Source organism: Myodes glareolus, chromosome 6 (genome assembly GCF_982192425.1).
Source record: "Myodes glareolus chromosome 6, mMyoGla1.1, whole genome shotgun sequence".
Classification (NCBI taxonomy): Eukaryota; Metazoa; Chordata; class Mammalia; order Rodentia; family Cricetidae; genus Myodes; species Myodes glareolus.
This window is the reverse complement of record NC_142031.1, coordinates 48,902,503-48,926,063: the sequence shown is the minus strand read 5'-3', so window position 1 is coordinate 48,926,063 and position 23,561 is coordinate 48,902,503. Positions and strand designations below refer to the sequence as shown.

General features: G+C 47.6%; 2 protein-coding genes across 6 annotated transcripts in view; both read left to right on the top strand.

The window, feature by feature from the left end:
- The window catches only part of Akap8l (A-kinase anchoring protein 8 like), a 34,556-nt gene extending 30,430 nt beyond the window's left edge, over nucleotides 1-4,126 (top strand). For 3 of the 4 annotated variants that reach the window (XM_048439951.1, XM_048439950.1, XM_048439949.2), the window contains 2 exons: nucleotides 3,547-3,642; nucleotides 3,754-4,126. In XM_048439951.1, the coding sequence (XP_048295908.1) occupies nucleotides 3,547-3,642; nucleotides 3,754-4,053 (396 nt within the window). In that variant the 3' untranslated portion in view covers nucleotides 4,054-4,126. Of the gene's footprint in view, nucleotides 1-3,546; nucleotides 3,656-3,733 lie in introns of all 4 variants that reach the window. The other variant, XM_048439952.2, reaches the window with a different exon arrangement.
- A 205-nt stretch (nucleotides 4,127-4,331) lies between these two features.
- Nucleotides 4,332-22,578, top strand: Akap8 (A-kinase anchoring protein 8). Of its 2 annotated transcripts, none has more exons than XM_048439945.3 (14): nucleotides 4,332-4,482; nucleotides 6,428-6,466; nucleotides 7,426-7,458; nucleotides 7,952-8,231; nucleotides 8,634-9,123; nucleotides 9,521-9,650; nucleotides 9,838-9,884; nucleotides 11,275-11,308; nucleotides 13,099-13,186; nucleotides 15,296-15,437; nucleotides 15,709-15,802; nucleotides 16,591-16,721; nucleotides 19,400-19,495; nucleotides 20,694-22,578. In XM_048439945.3, the coding sequence occupies exons 1-14, from the start codon at nucleotides 4,464-4,466 to the stop codon at nucleotides 21,132-21,134; spliced, it is 2,064 nt and encodes a 687-aa protein (XP_048295902.3). In that variant the 5' UTR covers nucleotides 4,332-4,463; the 3' UTR covers nucleotides 21,135-22,578. The 2 variants fall into 2 exon arrangements, with proteins under 2 accessions (XP_048295902.3, XP_048295903.3); XM_048439946.3 differs by having other exon boundaries at nucleotides 4,333-4,482; nucleotides 7,952-8,046.
- Nucleotides 22,579-23,561: the final 983 nt, after the last annotated feature.

The following is a 23,561-nucleotide window of genomic DNA, read 5'->3' as shown; positions in this document are numbered from 1 at the left end:
TAACCAAAACCTGGAAACAGCTGTGTTTCAACTTCTGGACACATTAGATGGGAGAAGAAAGGACCTTAATCTGTTACTTGCACACTCAGTCTGTTAGTAGATAAAATGTGTAAAGAGGACTGACGAGGTAGCTCAATGGGTAATGGTTGTTGCCTAGCCTGACGACCCAGTTTGAGCCCTGGTACACACATGATGGAAACAGAAAACCCTTTCATTCTTTCTTTGACTTTAATAATCATGTTTGCACTCCTGCCTCTGAAGAAATGGCCCAGCATGTTGATGTGTCCTCCAGACCCGTGACTCAGATGTGATAACACATCTGCAATTCCAACACTCAGGAGGCCAAGAGGATATAAATTCAGAGCCAGTTCATAAACTAGGCATATTCAGAGCTGGAGAGAGGGCTCAGCAGTTAAGAGTTCTGGCTGCTCTTCCTTAGGTCCTGAGTTCAATGCCCAGCAACCACCCGGCAGCTCACAACCATCTACAATGAGATCTGGTGCCCTCTTCTGGCCTGCAGGTATATATGCAGGCAGAATGCAGTATACATAATAAATAAAAATGCAAAACAAAAAACTAGGCATATCCAAATGTTCCTATAATCCCACCTGAGGCTGAGGCAGGAAAATTGCCACAAGTTTGAGAAACCAAACTACACAGTGAACTCAGGCCAGCCTTGCCTACAAAATGTCTCAAATAAACAAACATAAAATAATTCCAAAGCAACCAAACAAAACACAATAAACTACCACAGCAAGACCGAGTCTTGGTGGGCAGTAGTGGCACACACCTTTAATCCCAGGAGGTAGATCTCTGAGTTCAAGGCCAGCCTGGTCTACAAAGTGAGTTCTAGGAAAACACAAAGAAACCCTGTCTCAAAAGGAAAGGAAAAAGACCTGTCTCAATAAAAACAAAAGGCCCAGACTTCACACTGTTCCATCAGGGCCTGATAGGTGGAGCAGTAGGGTGTTGTTTTAGATAGAATGGCTTGCCTACTTCTCTGCTAAAGAACATAAATGCTTCCAGTTCTTTACCCCTACATTTAGTAAATGTGCATATTTCTAGTTCTTAAACTTAGGGATAGGAATTACTCAGGTAAATTTGTACTTCTGGTGTTTTCTATCAAACAGCTTTCTAGAGTCTGTAACCAACTGATCCACCAGTAAAGCAGTGTCTCTGTTTCTTTATATCTAAATCCTGTGGAGTAAAAGGATGCTCAACTTTTAATACAGTTTCTACTGTTAGTCCCACTTTGTTCGGGTGTTTTTGAGGCAGTTGGGTTTTTTTTTTCTTTCTTTTTTTTTGTGTGTTTTGTTTTGGTGTTTTGTTTTTTGGGGTTTTTGTTTTGTTTTGTTTTTCAAGATAGAGTTTTGCTGTGTAGCCCTAGCTGTCCTGAAACTAGCTCTTGTAGACCAGGTTGGCCTCAAACTCAAGAGATTCACCTGCCTCTGCCTTCCATTAAAGGTGCTGAAATTAAAGGTGTGCACCACCACAGCCCAGCAAGGAAGAGTCTTGTGTAGCCCAAGCTGTCCTGGACTGACCTATATAGTCATATATATATGACTATATAGGTCCTGGACTGACCTATATAGTCAGGCTGGCCTTGAACTTGGAGTGGTCCTTCTTGCTGCCTTCTGAGTGTTGGGCTTACTTGGTGTGCACTGATGGGACTGATTGTATTTGTTTTTATACTCTTTTTGTTGTTTTTTTTAATATTTATTTATTTATTAATTATGTATACAATATTTTGTCTGTGTATATGTCTGCAGGCCAGAAGAGGGCACCAGACCTCATTACAGATGGTTGTGAGCCACCATGTGGTTGCCGGGAATTGAACTCAGGACCTTTGGAAGTGCAGGCAATGCTCTTAACCACTGAGCCATCTCTCCAGCCCCTACTCTTTTTGTTGTTGTTGTTGTTGTTTTATTTTGTTTGTTTTTCCGAGACAGGGTTTCTCTGTGAAACAGTCTAGGCTGTCCTGGAACTCACTCTGTAAGCCAGGCTGGCCTTGAATTTACAAAGATCTGCCCACCTCTGCCTCCCAAGTGCTGGGATTAAAGGCTTGTGCCACCATCACCCACCTTATACTCTCTTTATAGACAGACTCTAAATAGTCTCCTTGAGTGTAGTGATGCACGCCTTTAATCCCAGAATTTGGAAGGCAGAGGCGGGAGGATCTCAATGAGTTTGAGGCCAGCCTGAGTGAGTTCCAGGAAAGCCAGGGCTGTATCACAGAGAAACCCTGTCTTGGGGGGGTGGGGAGAAAAACAAAACCCCACCTCCTAGTGTGCTAGGGCAATTTGCTCCTTGTTTTGTGTGTGTGTGTTTGTAAATCAAAGGACAACTTGAGGGGACTGGTTCATATTGTCAGACTTGGTAACATATGCCTCTACCCACTGAGCCATCTTGCTAGCCCCTTCATTATGGTTTTTATATTTTATTTTTAAGAGGTTTTATTACACCTGTATTGTGTGTGTGTGTGCGTATCTGGGAACTGAACCAGGGTTGCAGGAATACTAAGCAGTCTGTCACCTAACTATTACTTCCAGTGTTATGCCCAAATTCACAATCCCCGACAAGCCAACAAGGAAACCAAGAGTCCTGTATGTAAAAGCAAAGAGCCTTTATTTTAATCAAGTTTGCAAACTTGTCTCCCCGCATGTCCAACATATTGGAATAACTGGAGAGCCCCAGCTCAATTAGAATAGGGTTTTATAGTAGTAAAAGTGGGGGTGAGGAGTTTCTGAGGTTTTAAGACCCCTGATTGGCTGACTGTGCTCTGGCAGGTGTTTCTATTTACAGTGCTTGGGTGGGGGTCGGGTGATCTCAGCTTGTGGTTTCTCCTGCAGCCCGACTTAGTCTCAGGGTAAACTATTGAGGCTCCAGCCTCTATTGAAATTCATCGATGGCCAGAGTCCCAGGTGATAATGGTTGAAGGAAGACTTAGATTATCATGGCTGGCCCTCACACCAGCTCCCTTCACTTTTTTTTTTTTAACTTTTTATTTATTATTTTCTGTGTGTTTTGTCTGCATATATAAATGCTTACCATGCAAGTGCCTGGTTGCTTATGGTGGCCAGAAGAGGGCATTAGATCCCCTAGATCTAATTGGAAATTGAACCTGTCTTTGAAAGAGTAGCGAGTGCTTTTATCGCTGAGTCACCTCTCCAGCCCCCGGGCATCTTTTTGTTTTCTAAGACGCAGTCTAAATTGCCCAAGTAGCCATTGAAGTCTATGTAGTCCACGTAAGCCTTGTGTGTGGCCTTGGGTAGCTGGAATTACAGCTTGTGCCACTAGGCCCGGCAGTTACTATAGTTCCTATGTAAGCGAATCACATTTCACATACAGTAAATATGGTATGGATGAATGGAGCACTTCAGTAAGATCAGATCAGTCCCCTAGTTCCTTCCAAGCTTGTAGAGTGACCTGACAATTATGTCCAATGCGAATTTAGACACTAGGTCTAGTTACTGGTGAATTTTAGCCTCAACTGGGTTTGCTGGGCTTCCAGAGCAGCCTCACCAACTCTGTTTGCCCCACCCATAGCTCATGATGGAACAGTCCAAGAAGTCCTCTCTCATGGTGGCCCGCAGTATTCTTAACAACAAGCTCATTAGCAAGAAGCTGGAGCGCTATCTGAAGGTGAGGCTAAAAGGTAAAGGCGCTGTTCAGCCCTGACCTCTTCTTGGGCCTGGTCCCCATACTGTCCCTGAGAATCCTTCCTCCTTTTAAGGTCTCCATTAATCTCTACAGGGTGAGAATCCTTTCACCGACAGCCCAGAGGAGGAGAAGGAGCAGGAGCAAGACGAGGTGGACAGTGGCGCTCTGGATGAGGGGGCACCAGGTGAAGCGACAGGGCTCTCAGAGAGCATGCCAGCACAGCCCCCCGTACCCCTGGAGCCTGCCCCAGAGACTGCAACACCGCCACCTCCACCGCCTCCAGAAGAGGAGGGCGCCGTGCCCCTGCTGGGCGGGGCGCTCCAGTGCCAGATCCGAGGGATCCCGGGTCTCGACGTGGAAGACGACGAGGAGGGCGGTGGGGGTGCTCCATAGCCCGTACCGAGAGCGGCAGGGCTCGCATGGCCGATGCTGGAAGCCCAGCCCAATAAAGTGCTTTCCCAACCCAGGTCTTCATTTGTGTTGCTCCTGAGTAGCGAGGGCGGGCCCTGGAAAGTGTCCAGAGACTAAGTGCGCTTGCGCGCGGGTGGACGCGCTAGAGCAGCTCACGCGTGCGCGAACCTGGATGCACTTGCGCACTAGCTTACCCTTGGGGCTCAACTCCAGAGCCTAGCAACCAGGAAGGCTAGGCGGGGCGGCTGGGGCGGGCTCAGTTGGAGACCAACCAATGGTAGTGCTAGGAGGAGGGACGTAGGTCCTTCGTTTTCAGTAGCAGTCGGCACGTTGAACGCATGCGTTCCAAGGGACGCTAAGAAAAGGGTCTGCTGGCGGATCGCGGCGGAGACATGGAGCAAGGCTACGGAGGTTAGTACGGGCTACTGTGCACGCACGGGAGAAAGACTGCCGCGCGGCGGTACGCGGGCCTAGCCGGCTGCCGGAACGCGCTCGCCGCAGCCCGCTCCTGCGGAGCGTCGGCCGGGACGCGCGCGCGGCGTTTATTGGGTCTCCACGCAGTCGCGTGGTAAGGCGGATGAGGCGCCGAGGCCGTGGCGGGTTTCTGGAGGCGCCTTGGGCCGGTTTCACCGCTCAAGCCTGGAGGATCTCGGCCCGGCCGGAACCCGATAACCCTGACGGTCTCAGTCCCGCCTTCTCTTCCAAAGACGCCACAAAATGGCGTCCCCAGGGGCGGGACTAGAGCGCGGGGGTGAGGTCGGGCCAGGGGCGCGGATGCCGTGGCGTCCGCGGGCGGAGTCCGGGCAATTCATCTGCAGCCGGCGGTTGCCGTTGAGCACGTGCCCTGGGCCTTGCCCTCCCAAAGCCCAGCGGTGAGACCCCTCGGAACAACCTAGCGGGGTCTCTGCAGTGTGCGCGGTGTGTGCTGCCCCTGGGAGGTGGACTCCTCCAAGGACCGGACATTGAGGGTCAGGTGCTGCATGGTTTTATGCAAAACCTGATGTTCTCCAACCAGGACTGCAGATTAGCCGTCCTTCTCCTCAAGTGTCACTTTACTAAGGGACTGGAGCGCTTAACTGTAACATTACGGTGGCCTACAGGGACCAAGGAATGGCCAAAGCGGAAACGTTGCCTTTCCTAACTTAAATTTTCGCATCTTTTTGCAGTTAGGCCTCATTTTTCGAGCGTTAATCTCTAGAATGTGAACATCCAGGGAGGCTTTTACTCTGGGCCGAAATTTACGTGAGAATGGGACTCGAAGTGGGCTCAGGGAGTTGTTGGCAACTTTCAGCTGCTGGAGAAAGGAAGGATCTTGAAATACCTGGAGCTGGACTTGGCAGAGACCTGAGGTGTGATGAGCACACGGACATAGTAGCACTCTTGACCGTTCGGATCCTAGCTGGGTCTTGCATTCTTAGCCTTTCCCACCAGATACCTGTCACAACCCTGCTTTAATGTTCCTCAGGTTAGGGAACTTCATGGTGACCCCACTTTCTACATACTCCGTTAAAATACTTACAGCCTCTCTTGTTTCCTCCTCTCACTGTTTGATGGCAACTAGAAAGACTAGTGTCTCACAGGGACACAGTTTGTACCAGGAGGTGGTTCACTTACTGTTACAAGGGCTGCTTGGTTAATGGGGTGAGGCAGGGACAGGAAGCCATAGCCTGCAGAGGCGCAAAGGCAAACTCTTCTGGAGCTTCGACTCTCTTAGCTGTTAGTTAGCAGTTAGGTTTGGCGTTACTTGTTGAATGCCTGTTCTGTCAAGGCATTGAAGGGACTTTGTTAACGGTAGGTGAGGGATAGTCTGGAGAGAGAAATAACGGTTCACTTTATCAAGGTGAGGTTGTTTGACACCAGGGACTGTGCCACTTTGGAAAACTGTGCTAGGCTGCAGGGGCACAAATGAAGAGAATATAATCCCCTCCCGTCCAAATGGGTGTTGTTTGTAGGGTAGGTAAGGAATGCTGAGGATCAAAAGCCCAGGACATGGTTAGTTACATGAAAGCCAACCCTACAGTGTATGCCACTAAATTCCCGACTTGTTTCTCAGTTATGTGGCGTTTCTGGCAGCAACCTGAGCTGTTTTTCCACTTATGTGGTGGCCAAACAAGGGGGGTGGGCGCTATGGCCTGATGCTGTGTAGCTGGTTCTGTGTCCTCCCATGTTTGGCTCCCTCATTTTTCTGCCTTGACCTCAGTTCAGCCAGGTCAAGTGTGATGATCTCCAACTGCAGGGTAGGTGGCATTGTCAGTTGCCACTTCTGACAAAGGAAAACCCTTTAGATTGTGGGAGATTCTCAGAGCCCACATTTTCTTGATGGCGGATAGAATCTTGACACATGATCTCTTCACAGGCTATGGGGCATGGAGTGCTGGACCTGCCAACACCCAGGGTAAGTGGTTTCTGCTTGGCGAGTTGAATCATAGGTTCCCCCACACTGGATGCCCCTTTGTAGTAGAAGCCAACATCTGCCTTCACCAGGGTAGCCTTGCCTTGCCTTCCTCCGGAAGACTAGTTAGTCTATTGTGTACTGCAAGGGAGCAGAGACTGGTTAATAAGTAGAATGTATCACTCCGCCCCCCTCTCACTACTCAGTTTTAAAATCTGGAATGAACTCAGTAGCCCTGGGTTTGGGCCCCCATAGCACTCATCCACCCCTATTAGTCTGTGTGTACAAATTGCACATTTCCTTTTTGGTATGTCGTGGAATGATTTTTGTTTTGGGGGTACTCTTCCTGTACCATTTAGAGAGATAAAACCTGTTTTTAACTCAAACACTTGTACAAAAACAGTGGACTGGATGTGTACTAAGTTTTTGTTTACCCTTGTTTTGAGTCTAGAACCTGCCCTACACTCTACCCCATTCCAAGGCACAAAGGCTTCCCCTTTTTTTCTTTTTCTCCAGTCGTGGGACATGTCCCTAGCACCTTTGGAGGCAAGCCACTTTTTATATCATTTTGTGTCCCAGGAGGTGGTCTCTAGGACACCCATGCCACATAATATGCTATTGTTCAGCTGGGACTGATTTTCCACTCGTGTCCTGTTGGTATGATTGGCTCCTGGTGAGAACTGGGCCATCTGAGATCTGGGCCAGACTGGCCTCTCAGTTGGCACTGTGGTGTAGGTCAGCATCCTGGGGTCTGCTGTTTACCTTCCTTTCCTTAGCTTTCAAGGGAGAAGTCAGGCCGGCCTGGGAGAGAAATGTTGATATGTTCTGTACCCGTTCTGTAAAACATGCTAAGGACCTCTGCCACACTGTCACAGCCTGTCCTCTGGTGAGGTGAGGTGGCAGCTGTCCCTAGGGGAGTTGTAATTCTGACACTGAAGCCCTTCTGTCTTGTTTCTCCTAAGGCACATACGGAAGCAGTGTGGCCAGCTGGCAAGGTAAGGCCTTCTGAAAGGGGTCTTGAGGGGGCAAGTGAAGCTCTGAGCAGCCACCCAGATGGGCTGAGGTACAGGTCCCCAGTTCCCATCCTGGCTGTGTACACACCTTTGTTGATGGCTAAAAGTTGCTGGGACCCTGGCTGCTGAGTATCAGTGCCAGAGCTAGGCTGTCCTGAGGGGGGAGTTTGAACTTGGAGAGGGATTGTGGGTGCAGTGCAGAAACTGCAGCTCTCAAATGTCTTTGTCAGTACCCCAAATTGTTAATCCAAGGCTCTTAGCCGCCTGACCCTGTTTAGGGAACAAATCCTACTGTCTTTAATGAAAGCCTATTAGTACAACACCTGTGGCCCCCCTATCTCTGGTCTTGATCACTTGTATATTGTGGTATGATGTTGGTGATTCTTTCCCTGCTAGACCAAGAGTGCTTCTGTGCACGATGTCATGGGCAGCCTCATGTCCTGAGGTCTGACATGGCTTCTCTTTCTTCTGATAGGTTATGACAACTACAGCTACTACAACGCCCAGAACACCAGTGTCTCTGCGGGAGCGCCTTACAGTTATGGCCCAGCCTCGTGGGAAGCCACCAAGGCCAGTGATGGTGGCCTGGCAGCTGGGAGCTCTGCCATGCATATGGCCTCTTTTGCACCAGAGCCATGCACTGACAATTCTGACTCGCTCATTGCCAAGATCAATCAGCGTTTGGACATGTTGTCCAAGGAAGGAGGCAGGGGTGGGACCAGCAGCGGTGGGGAGGGCATACAGGATCGAGACAGGTGATTAAACCTTTCCTGGTGGAATCACTTTCTGGCATCATGAGGTGGGAGTGGGTACCAACTCTTAGAAAGACGTCTTTCCTGTTCTTGTTTATTAGACAGCAGTTGGGCCCTGCAGGGAGTGGGGGTGCTGCAATAAGTCTTGAAGGCTAAACCGTTGGCTAATTTAGTTAATTCCAGACTCTGTCTTCATCTGGCAAGGGTTCATGCTCTTTCTTGTTAGCAATGTTTGGATGAGGTCTTGGGCTGTTTTGCCCTCTGAGCATTTAAATGGATACTGGGTGGTTTGGTTTTCTGTACTGAATCTAATGTAAAGTTAGGCTGAGGACTGATGATTGGGTGGCCTGGGTGGCTTAGCCAGTACCCTAGCTGCTCCTAACAGGTTGTATACTTCCCTTGCAGCTCCTTCCGCTTCCAGCCATATGAGCCCTATGACTCCAGGCCCTGTTTGCCTGAGCAGAATCCCTATCGCCCCAGCTACAGCTATGATTATGACTTTGACTTGGGGGCTGACCGCAATGGTAGCTTTGGTGGGACATTCAATGACTGTCGGGACCCAACACCAGAGCGGGGCTCCCTTGATGGCTTCATGAGGGGCCGGGGCCAGGGCCAGACCCGATTCCAGGACCGGAGCAACTCCAGCACTTTCATACGCAGTGATCCCTTCATGCCACCCTCGTCATCCTCGGAGCCCCTGCCTGCTGCATGGAATGAGCTGAACTACATGGGTGGGCGTGGTCTGGCTGGGCCCTCCACCAGCAGGCCACCTCCTTCCCTCTTCTCCCAGTCTATGGCCCCTGACTACAGCATGATGGGCATGCAGGGGGTGGGCGGTTTTGGTAGCACCATGCCTTATGGATGTGGCCGGTCCCAGACTCGGATACGGGATTGGGTAAGTTCACCAAGTTATGTCAGGCCTTCTTGCTTTTTCTTCCTGGCAGCTTTATTGAGGTAAAAGCTGTGTGCTTGCCTGTACTGTGTAATGATGCTCTTACTCCCCAGTGTGCCGTTCACTTTCACTCGGTTTAAACCACTTGGTTTTAGATCATCTCCATCAGTTCATCTGTCATGGAACAGGGAAGGCCTGGGTTGGCCTGGTGAATCACATGTGGCTGTGTATGTCTGGCTTCTTCAAGCATGACACTGACTCTGAACTTCAAATGCAGTATCGTTTGCTTTTTTTTAAGGCTTTTCCTGCCTGTGTTCTCTATTCTTACAAACTTTGATCTCATCTGTGGGGCACTTACTGACCCAGGTTAGCGGTACATGGCATGTGCTTGTATCTGTAGCCCAGAAGGAGAGGGTTTGAGCGCTTTGGACCGGACAGCATGGGCAGGAAGCGAAAGCAGTTTCCATTGTATGAAGAGCCTGATGCCAAATTGGCCCGAGCTGACAGCGAAGGAGATTTATCTGAAAACGGTATGCTCTGGGGACCACTGGGCCGGGTAGGTGCAACATGAGTAAGTTGCCTGATCAGGACTTGATGTGGCATTGTTTGCTGGCATTTTGTCCCCTGTAGTCAGTCTGGTCAGTGAGCTTGGGAGCATGATTATGCTCTGGGGGCCACCACCTAGGGGCTAACACTTCTGTTGCCTATGTCTGGCAGATGATGGAGCTGGTGACCTACGGTCAGGAGATGAAGAATTCAGGGGGGTAAGTTCACCACAGATTCTTTGTCTCTGGGGTTTCTTCTGTCCTTTATCTTTCTTCTTCACAGAGATGAAAATAGCTGTCTTGATAGACTCAACCACACAACTGCCTATCTCTTGGGAGCACCCTGTAGCAATTGCTTCTCTCTCCCTCCCTCCCTCCTCCTCTCATACATTACATCCCAACCAGTTGTCCCCCTCCCTACTTTTCCTCTTCCCCAGAAAAAGCTCCCAAATCCTTCCTCTTGCCTTACTGTGTTGAATCTAGCCATCAGCCTTCTCATTGTAGGACTCTGTAGGGTGCCTCTGGCCCTGTCTGCGGCCTATTGTCCTGATAGCCAGTCACTGGGGAGTGGCTGCAAAGGCCAGTTCTCAGGCCACACTACATTTCTGAGGAGGATAATTTTCTTTCTCCCTGTATATGGAGTTAGAAAATTTCTTCTAGGTACTTCTGGCAGTCAGGTGAAGAGAAGGGTGAGGGTGGGCTAACAGGTCTTCAATAGCTTTTCTCTTCTGGGTGGCAGGAAATGGAATCCAGAGCTTAAAAGAGTGCCCTTCAAGTGCTCGGTCGCTCTCCATCTGGCTCTGCCAACAACCTTGATGCTTCTGTGAGAGTCTTGCTTGTTCCCCGTTCAGCTGACTTAGCTGTTGATGTTGGAAGTCTCTGCACATCTCTTGTCCAAAGCATTGACTGCTTAGATAATCATAGGATCTGTCTTTATCCTAATTTGTTAGAGTGCTAAATACACTTGGAAATTTGGGAAAGCCTATTTCCAATCAGTGTTGAAATTAGAATAATACAAACCCAGAGCTGCTTCTCCTACTAGTGGATGTGCTCCTGTTCTGTAGTACAGGACTATATGGGATTTGCTGCTGCCACCCCCCCCACACACACACACACTCACACACTCCCCCAGAGGCAGGTTCTATCACTTTGGAGAGAACCAAGTGAGTGATTTGGTAGTCTTTTTTATAGTCTTTTTTTTTTAATAGTATATTATTTCATGTCATGTGTATAAGTGTTTTGCCTGCATGCCTGTAAGCACACCATGTGCATGCCTAATGCATCCTGAGGTCAGGGGTGTTAGATGTCCAGATGTTCATGAGCCACCATGTGGCTTCTGGGGATTGAACCCAGGTCTTCTCCAAGAGCAACAAGTTGGAGCCAACTCTCCAAGCCCCCTTTGTAGTCTTCTAGTGGCAGTGAATCATAAAAGGGCACTTGGGCTCTGCTCTATGGCCCTGAGGTTTCCCTTATACTGCCTCATTTTCCAGCACCATAGTAAGCCAAGGTCTGTGGTGAGACCACACACTAGGTATTAGGGCCTAGGCTACTTAATAGAGAATTTTGGAACTTCCACCTCACTGCCTGACATTGCATTTACCTTTTTTAGGAGGATGAATTCTGTGACTCCAGGAAACAAAGAGGTAGGCATCACCCAGTATCCTTTGCAGCCTTCCTCTGTCTGACCGCACACTCACTGCCAAGCTCCATTGCATGGTAGAGGAGTTGCAGCTGTGCAGTGGGTCTACACTGTGGGAACCACCCCCAAAGCTTTGCTCCAGTCTTTGGGACAGGATTTGCTTAAAAGTTCATTTGCCTCAGTGGATATAGATATAGGTTGTAGGAACTGGGGAGCCCATCTCTGGGTATCACCAGATACCCATGGTAGGAGAGTGTGTTTCCAAAATCTGAAGAGAAAGAGGCCCCTTTTTTTTTTTATTCCTTCCCATACTCTGGCCCATCTTTGCTGTTCCCACCATCTAGTTTTTTGGGTTTTTTTTGTTGTTGTTGTTGTTGTTTTATTTTGTTTTGCTTGTTTTTGTTCTCAATCACGAGCCTCAGTCTATGCCTTGGCCTTTGCCAGAAATACTGGCAGCTTTGATTGTGTGGACAGAGAACAAATACCTGCTGTGGTTGGTCTTGAGGTTGCAAGGGTGACCTGTAAGGTGCTCTCAGCCCAGATCTCAAAAGCAGTTACCAAGAACAGGTCTTGTCGGTTATAGGGCAAGAGACCCAAGAGCCCAACAAGGTTATACCGCTAGGGTGACTTGGAGAAGCCGCCTGCACTGCAAGGCCTTAGGTTCACTCTGCAGCCACTTGGTCTTTCTCCATGTTCTTGTGGGCCTGTCCTAGCTGGTTTCCCTCCAGGATCACAGGCTGGCCTTCACCCCTTATGATGTGCAGGCCCTTGGCTCCTTTAAGGTTCTTGAGTTAACTATTCTTCAGATTTCCCCACCCCGCACAGCACTGGATTCCTCCCCAGCATTCAGCAGATCATGCAGCCGGGTAAATGCTAAAGCAAAGGTGACATGTTTGTTGCGCACAGGTCCTGCTACCCAACCGGGATGACTATGCTATTAAACAGCAGTCATAGTTTCAGGCAGTGACCTCTTGCCAAAAGTCCCACACGTCCTTTTGAGAGGCTTCTGAGCAGCGCACGCCGGTCGCCATCTTCGTGGGACAGTCTCGGGACTGGCATCAGGGGTAGGGGTTACAGTTCAGATGCTTATACAACCTTTTTTTAGCATCCAGCCCTGACCCTGAGCCTGGGGATCTGGCGTGGTCTCATGCTGAGATACTGGCCACAGGGCTCTCCTGGGAGCTATGCCAGCCCCGGGGAATGGATGGGAGGACCAATTGGTCTCTTCCCATTTTTGTTTCTAGGATTGCTTCCCACTCAGCCTTGGGAAAGTCCAAGGTTGTTGGTTTTGTGAGTGGAAGATAGAGATCGGGCCAGCAAGGACTGTCAGACCTGCTGAGTCCTTAGTTCAGGTGAGGCCAACTGGATGGTCACCACAGCCCACCTAGAGGTGGGATGGAGGGCAGCAGTGTAGATTTATTTCCTGAGGCCTTCAACTGTTGCCTCTGTGGGGATATTTGCTGCTCTTTGAGTGACATGGGAGAAGACCCAACAACAGAGTGCTGTCTTGGACAAGTAGGCTAGGACAGAGCAGAGTAGGCGGCCATGAGTGGGATGGGCCTCTGCCCATCAGGCCATGGGAGGAGTGAGGCAACTCCTCTGGGTTCTCATCAAAGGTCCTGGTACATAGGAGCCTCTAACAGCTCCTCAGTGCCTTGGGGTCCTGGCTCTGCCACAAAAGAAATGGAAGATGGGCACAAGGTGTGGCTGCCAAGCTGCAGCATCCAACTTGGCCCTGGAGCCGACCTTGCCTTGTAGGCTCCTCAGTGTCTCGAGGGGACTTTTCTGTTACAGGAGAAAAGGAGGATGAAGACGAGGATGTGAAGAAAAGACGGGAGAAGCAAAGGAGGAGAGACAGGATGCGGGACCGAGCAGCTGACAGGTAACATCTGACAGGCCAGTGAGGCAAATTGACAGACAGGCTAGGTAAAAGAATCTGGGCACTGTCTGCCTCCCCAAGCTTACCTGTCCTCCCTCTGTAATGCTTAGGAGTTTGGTTTGATGTAACTTCGGCTATCAAGAACTCTTAGCCAGATTATTGAGAGGTACAACTTAGAGAAGTGTGTGAAAAGTGCATGTAGTTAGCTTTCTGGTTTTGCTTCAAGAATCCACCTCGGAGACCACCATCCTTCCTCACTATTGAGATTAGAGCCTTTATGCTAGGACTGTGAGGGTCAAATGTGCCCATCAGCAGGCCGAAGGGATGCCCAGTCCTGTCTGCTGGCTTGGCATTCAGCCTCCCAGGAAGTGACCTTCATTAGACAGGGGTGGCAGAAGGAGGATGTCTTGGTTCTCTGTCCAAATCTAGTCAATCTCTGGAATTCAACAGAGTGAGAATATATGTGTATGAGATTCTGCTGGCCAAATTTGTCTCAGAATAGAAGAATGGTAAAATGCCAGACCCCCATAGAGTGCTATTGTAATACACCATGGGTCTGTCTGTCATGATTCATTGATTAAGCAGCTACTGGATGGAAATCAGAGTCGCTGCATTAGTGTTTGTTACTTCTTACATGACAGGTGCTCTTACCTACAGAGCCATCTCCCCAGACCAAATGATTTCTTAAATTTATTATTTATTGCAGGGTAGGGCATGTGTTTATGCAGAGGGGTGTGTGTGTGTGTGTGTGTGTACACGTACATCTGCCACAGCATGCTTATGAAGGTGAAAGAACAGCTTGTATGGTTCTCTTTCCATCCTGTAGTTTCCTGCAGATCCACGCGAGTCTTTTAAGCTTGGTTTCAAGTGCCTTTACTCATTGAGCAATTTCTCCAAACTGTCCTTGGTCTTAAGGCTCAGGTACTACCATAATTTTCCTGTGCAGAGAAATGCTAACAGTAGAAACTAGGAATCGACAAAACACAAAATCATCTTTTCCTAGAAGTTCACCAAAACCTTTGATTTGGGTTGGTACAATGGGTAAAGACAGTTGTTCCACACCAGTTGCCTGAGTTTGATTTCTGGGATCCACCTGGTAGGAGAAAGCCAGCTCTCACAGATTGTCCTCTGACCTCTGCACAAACACATGCTCCACTTCCCAATAAATGAAATTTTTAAAAAGTCATTTGGTCTGGGGTGATGGTTCTGTAGGTAGGTGCACTTGCTATGTAAGCATAAGGACCTAAATTTAAATCCCCAGCACCTACAAGAAAAGCCCAACATAGCCATGTACATCTGTAGCTCAACACTTGGGGGGGGTGCTGAGACAGGATGATCACAGGGGTTTGCTGGCTGATAGCCTAGCTCCAGGTTCAGTGAGAGACCCTGTCTGAAAGGAATGAGGTAGAGAGTGATAGAGCAGGCCATCTAGCCTCTTGTTGGTTGTGCACCTACACACATAAGCGGGCAGATGTATACACCCCTTGATTCCTAAATGATGAGAAGGTTTGGGTGTCTTCATGCCAGAGGGAGAGGTGACATTTTTGTTGGGGGTGGAACCCAATGCATGCCAAGTAAATGCTGTAATAACTGAATTGCATCTGTGACCTCACATCTTCAATTTTTTTGTTTTGTTCTGTTTTTAATTTTCTATCTCAGCACTAATGACCAAGGATTTCAAAGAAGTTTAAGATTGTCAGAGAGATCTAGGCATGGTGGTGCACATCTTTAATCCCAGCAGTTGGGAGGCAGAGGCAGGCAAGGACAGTCAAGGATACACAAAGGGAAACCCTGTCTGGGAGGAGGGCGTGTCAGAGAGCCCCCACAACTTTTAGGAGTTCTTTTTGGCCCGGAACAGCTGGTATGCTACTGATGAAATAGTTTTTAGAAAATATTTGCAAGACTGTACACTCTTCAGACAGGGACCTACAGTCATTTCTGTTTCCTAGCATGGTTTATTGCTCAGCATCTAAGAGACAGGCTGGGAGACGCTCTCTTTGAACTCCCTTAAGGACAGGAAGAATCCTGTTTTCCTTTTGCATTTCTGTACTCAGAGAAGAGCTAGTGATCCCTTTCCTTGTATTACCACTCCTTTCCATGTTGCCTTTCTAGGATTCAGTTTGCATGTTCTGTATGCAAGTTTCGTAGCTTTGAAGATGAAGAAATCCAAAAGCATCTGCAAAGCAAATTTCACAAAGAGACATTGCGGTTTATAAGTACCAAATTGCCTGACAAGACAGTGGAGTTCCTCCAGGTAAAGGATGCTGCAGTCTTCATAGAAAGCCCTGCCAGCATTAGGAACCTGCAGAGGGTTATGGGGATGCGAGGCCTAAACATAATTCAATTCTTTCCCAAAATTGAAACTATTGTATGTGTTCCTGTGTCACAGAGTGATAATAGTTCTAACCACAGCGGGTTTTGCTCATGGAGCTGCCACACTAGCATCTTCTCATCCTTTGTGTAGTCAAGAAATGTTCAGATAGTGTGTTCTCATTTCATTTGGTGGCATCTCTCCATCCTTCCAGGAGTACATCATAAACAGGAATAAGAAAATTGAGAAGCGGCGCCAGGAATTGTTGGAGAAGGAAAGCCCTAAACCCAAACCAGATCCATTCAAAGGTCAGTTGTTATCCCAGTGTCCAGGTTATTCTGGATGCTTTTTTTAGAGGACTTGGGTTTGATTCCAGTTATCACACAGCTCACAACTGTCTGTGGCTCCAGTCCTAAGATCCAGTGCCCTCTTTCGGTTTCTGTACATAGACATGCATATAGACAGAATGCCTGTACACATAAAATAAATAGATTGAAGAAGAAGAAAAATAGACAGTACAGAGGCTTGAACAACTCTTCTGTGTTGCAGTACTTAGCTAGCCTGCTTGTGGCCTGGAATTATTTAATCCTTACACCATAAAAAAAAACCAGTCCAGGAGCTGAAGAAATGCCTTGGCATTCAGAGCACTGGCTGATCTCCTAGCTGTACTCCAGTTCTTCTGGCCTTCTTGGGCAACAGGCACACATGTGGTCAATAGACATATGTGCAAGCAAAATGCAAGTCTTTTAAAAATTTAAAAAAAAAAATAAAATACAACGCAGTGCCAGCCTAGGACTACCAAGAATGTGAAGCCAAGTCCTGTGGGGAAAGCACGGGGTGGAAAGAAGCCCTGGGTACAGTGAAACAACAAAGCTGCATAGCCTCTCATCAGAGCGATGTGAAACAAGCCAATGTCGACAGCTGGAAGAGTGAGGTGTGGGCACAGTGGGGCAGGTCTCCTGCAGGAATATCTAGGAGAGTGAGTTCCAGCCTCTCACCTTCTGTCTTCATGATGACTTCAGAGGGTGGGGGGACGGGGGACAGTGTGGACCTTGCTGGGAAGGAGGAAGAGAACTGCTTATGGGTTCCATTCCAGGAATTGGCCAGGAGCATTTCTTCAAGAAGATTGAAGCTGCACACTGCATGGCCTGTGACATGCTGATTCCTGCACAGCACCAGCTCCTCCAGCGGCATCTGCACTCTGTGGACCATAACCATAACCGAAGAGTAAGTCTTGTTTTGATTCAGACTGGCTCCTTGAGTGACCGACTATTGATGTCCCAGGAGTGCTACAGTACTAGCAGGTCCTCAGTGAGCCTGTCGGCTTACTGTGTCCATCACTCCCAATTCTATTAAAATGCAAGTTGAAATGTAACTGTTACTCCCACCTACGTGGAGGAGGCTGAGTTGAGAGGCAGGCTTTTTTTTTTTTAATATTAATTTATTATGTATACAATATTCTGTCTGTGTGTATGCCTGCAGGCCAGAAGAGGGCACCAGACCCCATTACAGGTGGTTGTGAGCCACCATGTGATTGCTGGGAACTGAACTCAGGACCTTTGGAAAAGCAAGCAATGCTCTTAACTGAGGGGCGCATCCTGACCAGCAGGAATGAACGCCACCAAAAACGAGAATTCCTTCTCTGGTCACATCTTTATTTGGAGCCCTTTGATTGAGGAAAATTGGGGGAAGGGAAGATAGAGCAGGGACGAGAGAAAGCTTAGAGAGAGAGCGTTGGGCCCCGAGGCAGCTGCTTTTAAACGGTGGAGAGGCTTGAACACTGTCCTGATTGGTTAATGCCATTCTGCTGGTCTGAGCATGTGCAAGCAAGGGTGCAGGCAAGGGTGCTCAGCCCCACATGGCTAAGCCAGGTATACCTCCAAACTGCAGGACCACCTGTGCCTCCAGGTGGCTCCCAACACTTAACCTCTGAGCCATCTCTCCAGCCCCGAGAGGCAGGCTTTTATTCTCTCTTGTTTGTTTTCTCTCTCGTTTCAGACAGGTTCTCACGGTAACCACCAGCTGACCAGGAACTCAAAGACCCACCTGTCTCTGCCTCCCAGGAATTAACAGTATATGTCTCCACATCCATCCTTGCCTTATTTCGAGATGGGGTGTGGGGTAGAAACTTGGTGACTAGATTGCTTGTAACTGAAATTCTGAATTGAAACTGGGTTTCTGTAAGGTGAGGCCAAGGGCCATTCAGAACTCAGTGGCCTGGGGGACCAACCTGGGTTTTGGTACTGGTTTGGTTTTTCCTTGATGATGAAGCTGAGTCTAAAGACAAGGTTTAAACCAGGGGTTAGCAAGGTTTTGTTGCTGCTGTTGTTTCTTTCATAAAATATCTGATTGTAAATACAGTTTGCCTTCATCTGTGAGTTCCACAGTCACAGATTGAACTAATGGAGGATTGAAAGCATGTGGTAGAGGAATTGTAACTGTACTGAACACACTGCAATTCTTTAATGTTCCCCAGCCAATACCTTACCATAGCTGATAGCATAGGCTTACAAGTCATCTAAAATACAGGGAGGATATGCATAGATCCTGTATAAACACCAAAACCATTTTATAGGACATTTGGATGTCCTTTTAGTTTGTTACCTGAAGGGGCCATGAAATCAGTTCCCTGTAGTTAGAATGCTCTGGGTCCAGAGGTCTGTGCTGTGCGGCACAACTGCTTTAGATAGGCGGAAGCAACCACAGTTGATAGAGTGGGTATGGCTACATTGCTGACCACTAGGTTAGCTTGTCAATCAAGATAGAGTACCAAGGCTGGGTCGTGGTGGCGCACACTTTTAATCCCAAAACTCAAGAGGCAGAGGCAGGCAGATTTCTGTGAGTTTGAGGCCAGCCTGGTCTACAAGAGCTAGTTCCAGGACAGGCTCCAAAGCTACAGAGAAACTGTAGCTCAAAAAACCAAAAAGGAAAAAAAGTACCAGTGGTTGCCTACCCTTCTCTTAGTGCTTTGTGGTGTTTTTGTTTTGGTTTTTCAAGACAGGGTATCTCTATATAACAGCCTTAACTGTTTTGGAACTAACTCTGTAGTCCAGGCTGGCCTCAAACTCAGAGATCCACCTGCCTCTGCCTCCCAAGTGCTGGGACCAAAGGTGTGTGCCACGACTGCCCAGCCTAGTCTCATTTCTTAACTGTGATAAAATAGCCCAACCAGGGACACCCTGAGAACACAGCCCACAGAATCAATTGACCAGGACTCATGGGGGCTCTCAGAGATCAGAGAACCTTCAATGGATCTGAACTAGGTCCTCTGCATATATGTTATGACTGGATAGCTTGATGTTCTTGTGGGATTCCTAACAGTGGGAGCAGGGCAGTCACTAACCCTTTTGCCTGTTTATGGGACCCGGGACCTTTTTCCTTCTACTGAGTTACCTTGGCTAGTAGTGGTACATGCTTAGTACATAATACCGTAGCATTATGCCCTGTCTGATTGATGTCCCTGGGATGCCTGCTCTTTCTTGAGAGAAGACGGGATTGGGGCGGGCATGGATCTGGAAGAGGGGAGGGAAAACCGTAGTTGGGGTGTAATATATGATTTAAAAAAATACCCTGACCGTAAGCAACTTAGTGAACAAAGGGTTTACAATTCCAGGTTATAGTACATCATTTCGAGGAAGCCCAGGTGGAGCCTGGAGATTAGAGAGAATGGATGCATGCGTGCTTAGTGCTCAGCTGGTTCTTTTTGGTTCTTTTTCTTACGTAGTCCAGGAGTTGGTGCTACCCCCTGACTCAAGCCAGCCTGATCTAGACAGTACAGCATTGAGACTTTCTTCCAGTTGATTGGGTGTGTCAAGGTGACAGTTAAAGTAGCCATCACACATACTGGCTAGTTTCTGGTTTCTTTTGGCTATTTTACAAAGCCTACTTTTGGTTGTCTTTTGCAGTTGGCTGCTGAGCAGTTCAAGAAAACAAGTCTCCATGTGGCTAAGAGTGTTTTGAACAACAAACATATAGTGAAGATGCTGGAAAAATACCTCAAGGTTTGTATTTGTGACTCTAGTGAGCCAGAAAAGCCTTGTGGGGGTGGAAGATTTGTATGGAATGTAGCCAGAGTACAGTGACCAGCATTTCTGAATTTTTACTATTTATTTGTTTGTTTATATATTTATTTGAGTTTTGAGGTTTTGTTTTATTTCCTTCAGGACAGGATTTCTCTGTGTAACGGCCTTGGCTGTCCTAGACCTAGCTCTGTAGACCAGGCACGTGTCACCATACCTGGCTAGCATTTCTGAATTTTGAAAAAAATTTGAAGGAAATTAAAATACTTGAGGGCTGGCCAGGTGATGGTGGCGCACACCTTTAATCTCAGCACTTGGGACGCAGAGACAAGGCATATCTCTGAGTTCGAGACCAGCTTGATCTGTTGAGTAAGTTCCAGGACAGACACCAAAGCTACAAAGAAACCTTGTCTTGAAAAACTAAGGGGGAAAAAAAGAAAGAAAAATATCAGGAGTGCTGGATCTGTGACAATGGCGTTTCTAGAGACTTGGTGCTTGCCGGTCTGTGAATGGGGATCTGGTGCTGTTTAGTAGGTGGCTACATCATGCCATGCAAACACCAGAGAAATCCGTGGTTGTCTAGCTGTGAAGTACTGAGCAGATACTGATGGTGTGCTTTGTATAAAGCATCCAAGCTGGGTGCAGTGACACATGCCTGTCTGTCGTCCTGGCTTCCCTGGAGCCAAGGAAGGCCTGGTCTCAAAACAATGAAATAAACTACAAATGAAGTGAAAAGTGCTTAAAAATGTGGTGGCATATACGCGAAGTACTAGCCCTTGGGAACCAGATGCAAGAGGATTACTGAATTTGAGGCCAGCCAGTGCTGTTACACCAGGCTGAAACTGTAGATAGGGTCTCCGGGTGGCACTAGCACTTGTTTAGCATGTGTAATAACTAGGATTTCATCCTCGACACTCCCTTCCCAAAATGTGCATGGCGATTAACAAATAAGGGGCCATGAATTTGAGGACAGAGGGAAACATGGGAAGAGTTGGAGCAAGGAGAGGGCAAATGGTATAAGTACAGTACTTCTCTGTGTGCGTGAAGTTCTCGATAAATAAAAGTAATCAGAGCTGAAAGCTGCAGTATGCTGCTTTGCAGACTCTTACTCAAAACAAGAGCTCCTCACAAACTCTGGGCCTCTGGCTCTAGCACTGATTTGTGTTTCCTCTTTGTTCAGGGTGAGGATCCTTTTGCCAATGAAACAGTCGATCTTGAGACAGAAGGAGATGACAATGTTGGAGGGAAGGAAGAGACTCCAGAGGAAGTAGCTGCAGAAGTCTTAGCAGAGGTGATTACAGCAGCAGTGAGAGCTGTAGAAGGGGAAGGAGAGCCAGCTGCAGAGAGTAATGAAGTTCTAGCTGAAGAGGAAGGCCCTGTGGACACAGCAGGGACCAGTAGTGACCCCCACACTGAAAAGTCGCTGGAAGAGCAGACCTGTGAAACAGCATCTGAAAATAGGAACACTGAAGACAGGGCTCAAAGCGAGGCCACTGAGGCCAGAAATGAAGCATTCATAGTGGCCACAGAGAGCACCATACCTGTTACAGCTATCCCAGGAATCATGGACGATGAAATGGAGCAAACTGATGCAGACTCTAAAGATACCCCCACGGAATGACCTCTTTCTCCCTGTTCAAAGGGATGTATTCTATTCTCTCTTTGATTTATAAGCAGTACTAGGGTGTGTGTTACTTGGTGGAAAGACTCAGCCATTTCCTTCCCAGTGTACCTCAAGGGCTGATGCTGTACAGTGGATGGCTTCCCACCTCTGTTAGAATACGAAGAGGTAAACATTTTCCCAAGTGGCCTTTGGCTGTCTGCACTGCAGTTAGACTAATAAAGTAGATCTTCCTGATGCTTGGTAAATCAGCAACTGACAGAATGTGGGGTTTTGTTTTGTGGTTTTTGTTTTTTGCTTGGGAAACAGCTTGATGATAAGAATATAACTTGTTCAAGTTTTTTTGTTTTTGTTTTTAATTTTTTAGGGGGATTCACTTATTTACCTTCATGGTATGTGGGACATAATGGTTCAACCATCCATGTGGGTGAGAGCTTCTCAAGACACTGTAGACCAGGCTGGAACTCACAGAGATCTGCCTGTCTGTCTCCTGCGTGCTGGGATTAAAGGTGTGCACAGCTATTGCTTGGCCCACACTGACCTCAGAACTCAATCCTCCTGTCTCAGCCCTGGAATACTGGGACTGTGTGTATACAGCCATGGCCATCTGGATTTTGGTTGTTATAATGCGCTGTATTATATTATGTTCCGTCTCTTGTCATATCACAGCATTGGCCTTGGCCTGTGCATGAGGTCTGAGAAAGCCCCTGGAGCTTTCCATAGGCTGTGCGTGCTGATCAGTTTCATGTTTTGCCTTTTTTGGGGGGTGGGGGGTCGAGACCAGGTTTCTCTGTAGCTTTGAAGCCTGTCCTGGAACTCGCTCTTGTAGACCAGGCTGGCCTTGAACTCACAGAGATCCACCTGCTGCCTCTGCTATCCCAGTGCTGGGATTAAAGGCATGTGCCACCACTGCCCGGGTCATGTTTTGCCTCTTTGTGTTCCATCTCACCATTAATGCAGGATGTTAGTTTTGTTACCTCTTAAATTCCGTTATTCCCACATACAAGTTTTTAGGGAAGAAAGCATGAAATTATCCCATTGATGGAAAACACATAAATTCCCATAGATGGGCTCTAACTTTAAAAGCTCATACAATTAATGAAGATGTTTCCATTCCAAGCAAGTAGTATTCCTTTGGTAGTTCTGAATCTGAAAAATGAAGGCTTAGTGTGCCTTTAAGGTAGCACGAACCAAGTTTTTATAGGATCAGAATAATTTTTTTTTTCCTTTTGAAATTACAATGCTGTTTCCATCCTTGGACAGTACACAGCTCACATCTTGGAAACATCAGCCAGTGGTGATTATTAATTATAAAAGAGGCAATAGAATACTGTAGAATTTCATCAGCACTTCTGTCAAGGAGCATTATTGGGATATGAGATGAACTTTAATGGGAATATCAATGTCAAAACTTAATAAGCAATAAAGCAATGCTACTAAAACATTTCTGTTCATTGCTGCTTAGATGTGGTCTGAAGAGTGTGTTTGTTCTGGGAATGGAACCAAGGGCCTCATGGCAAGCGGCATTTATTTTTCTTACATTTACTTATTTAGTGTGTGCACATGAATATACCATGGTGTGTACATGGATTGCAGAGGACTGTAACATGGGAGGGCTGCTTGTTTGTGTTTTCGTCCCTGCCTGGTACCCCACAGCTGGCAGGCCCCAGAGAAAATCAACCACAGAACTCTGTAAGTTATAAAGCTGATTGGCCCTTTAGGTCAGGCTACTTATTAGCTAACTCTCTCATCTTGATTAACCCATTTTTCTGATCTATGTTAGCCATGTGGCTCAGTACCTTTTTCAGTGGGGCAGCTCACATCCTGCTGCTTCAGTGATCTGGTCAGGAGTGCGAGGAAACAACTTCCTCCTCCCCAGAATGCTCCTGCTCTCCTTGCATCATTTCCACTTCCTGTCTTTTTCCTGCCTATACCTCCTGCCTGGCCAATCAGCGTTTATTTAAAACATGATTGACAGAATGCAGACAATTCTCCCACACCAGAGGACTGCTTGTGGGAGACTCCCACCGCGAGTGGGCCCCAGGGATCCAACTCCTGTCATCAGGTTGGGCAGCCGGAACCCTCAACTGATTAGCCGTTTCTCCAGCTTTGTTTTTGACACAGTCTCCCTATGCAGCTCTCCTGCCTCAGCCTCCAGAATATTGGGATCATCGAATAAAAGTTGACAATTGATCTCTATAAACCAGGCTGGCCTCAAACTCAAGAGATCCACCTGCTTCTGCCTCTGGTGCACCACCACCACCTGGTTTGAGACTAAATTTATTTTTTTAAGTAGACCTGCCATTGAGAAACGTGATTTTCAGTGTATATTTCTGCACTCCCATGTGTCAAACTGCATGGGATGTTTCATTCTTATGAAAATAAGTTCATTCTCCAAGATGAATAATTATTTGGGTTGAAAAATGG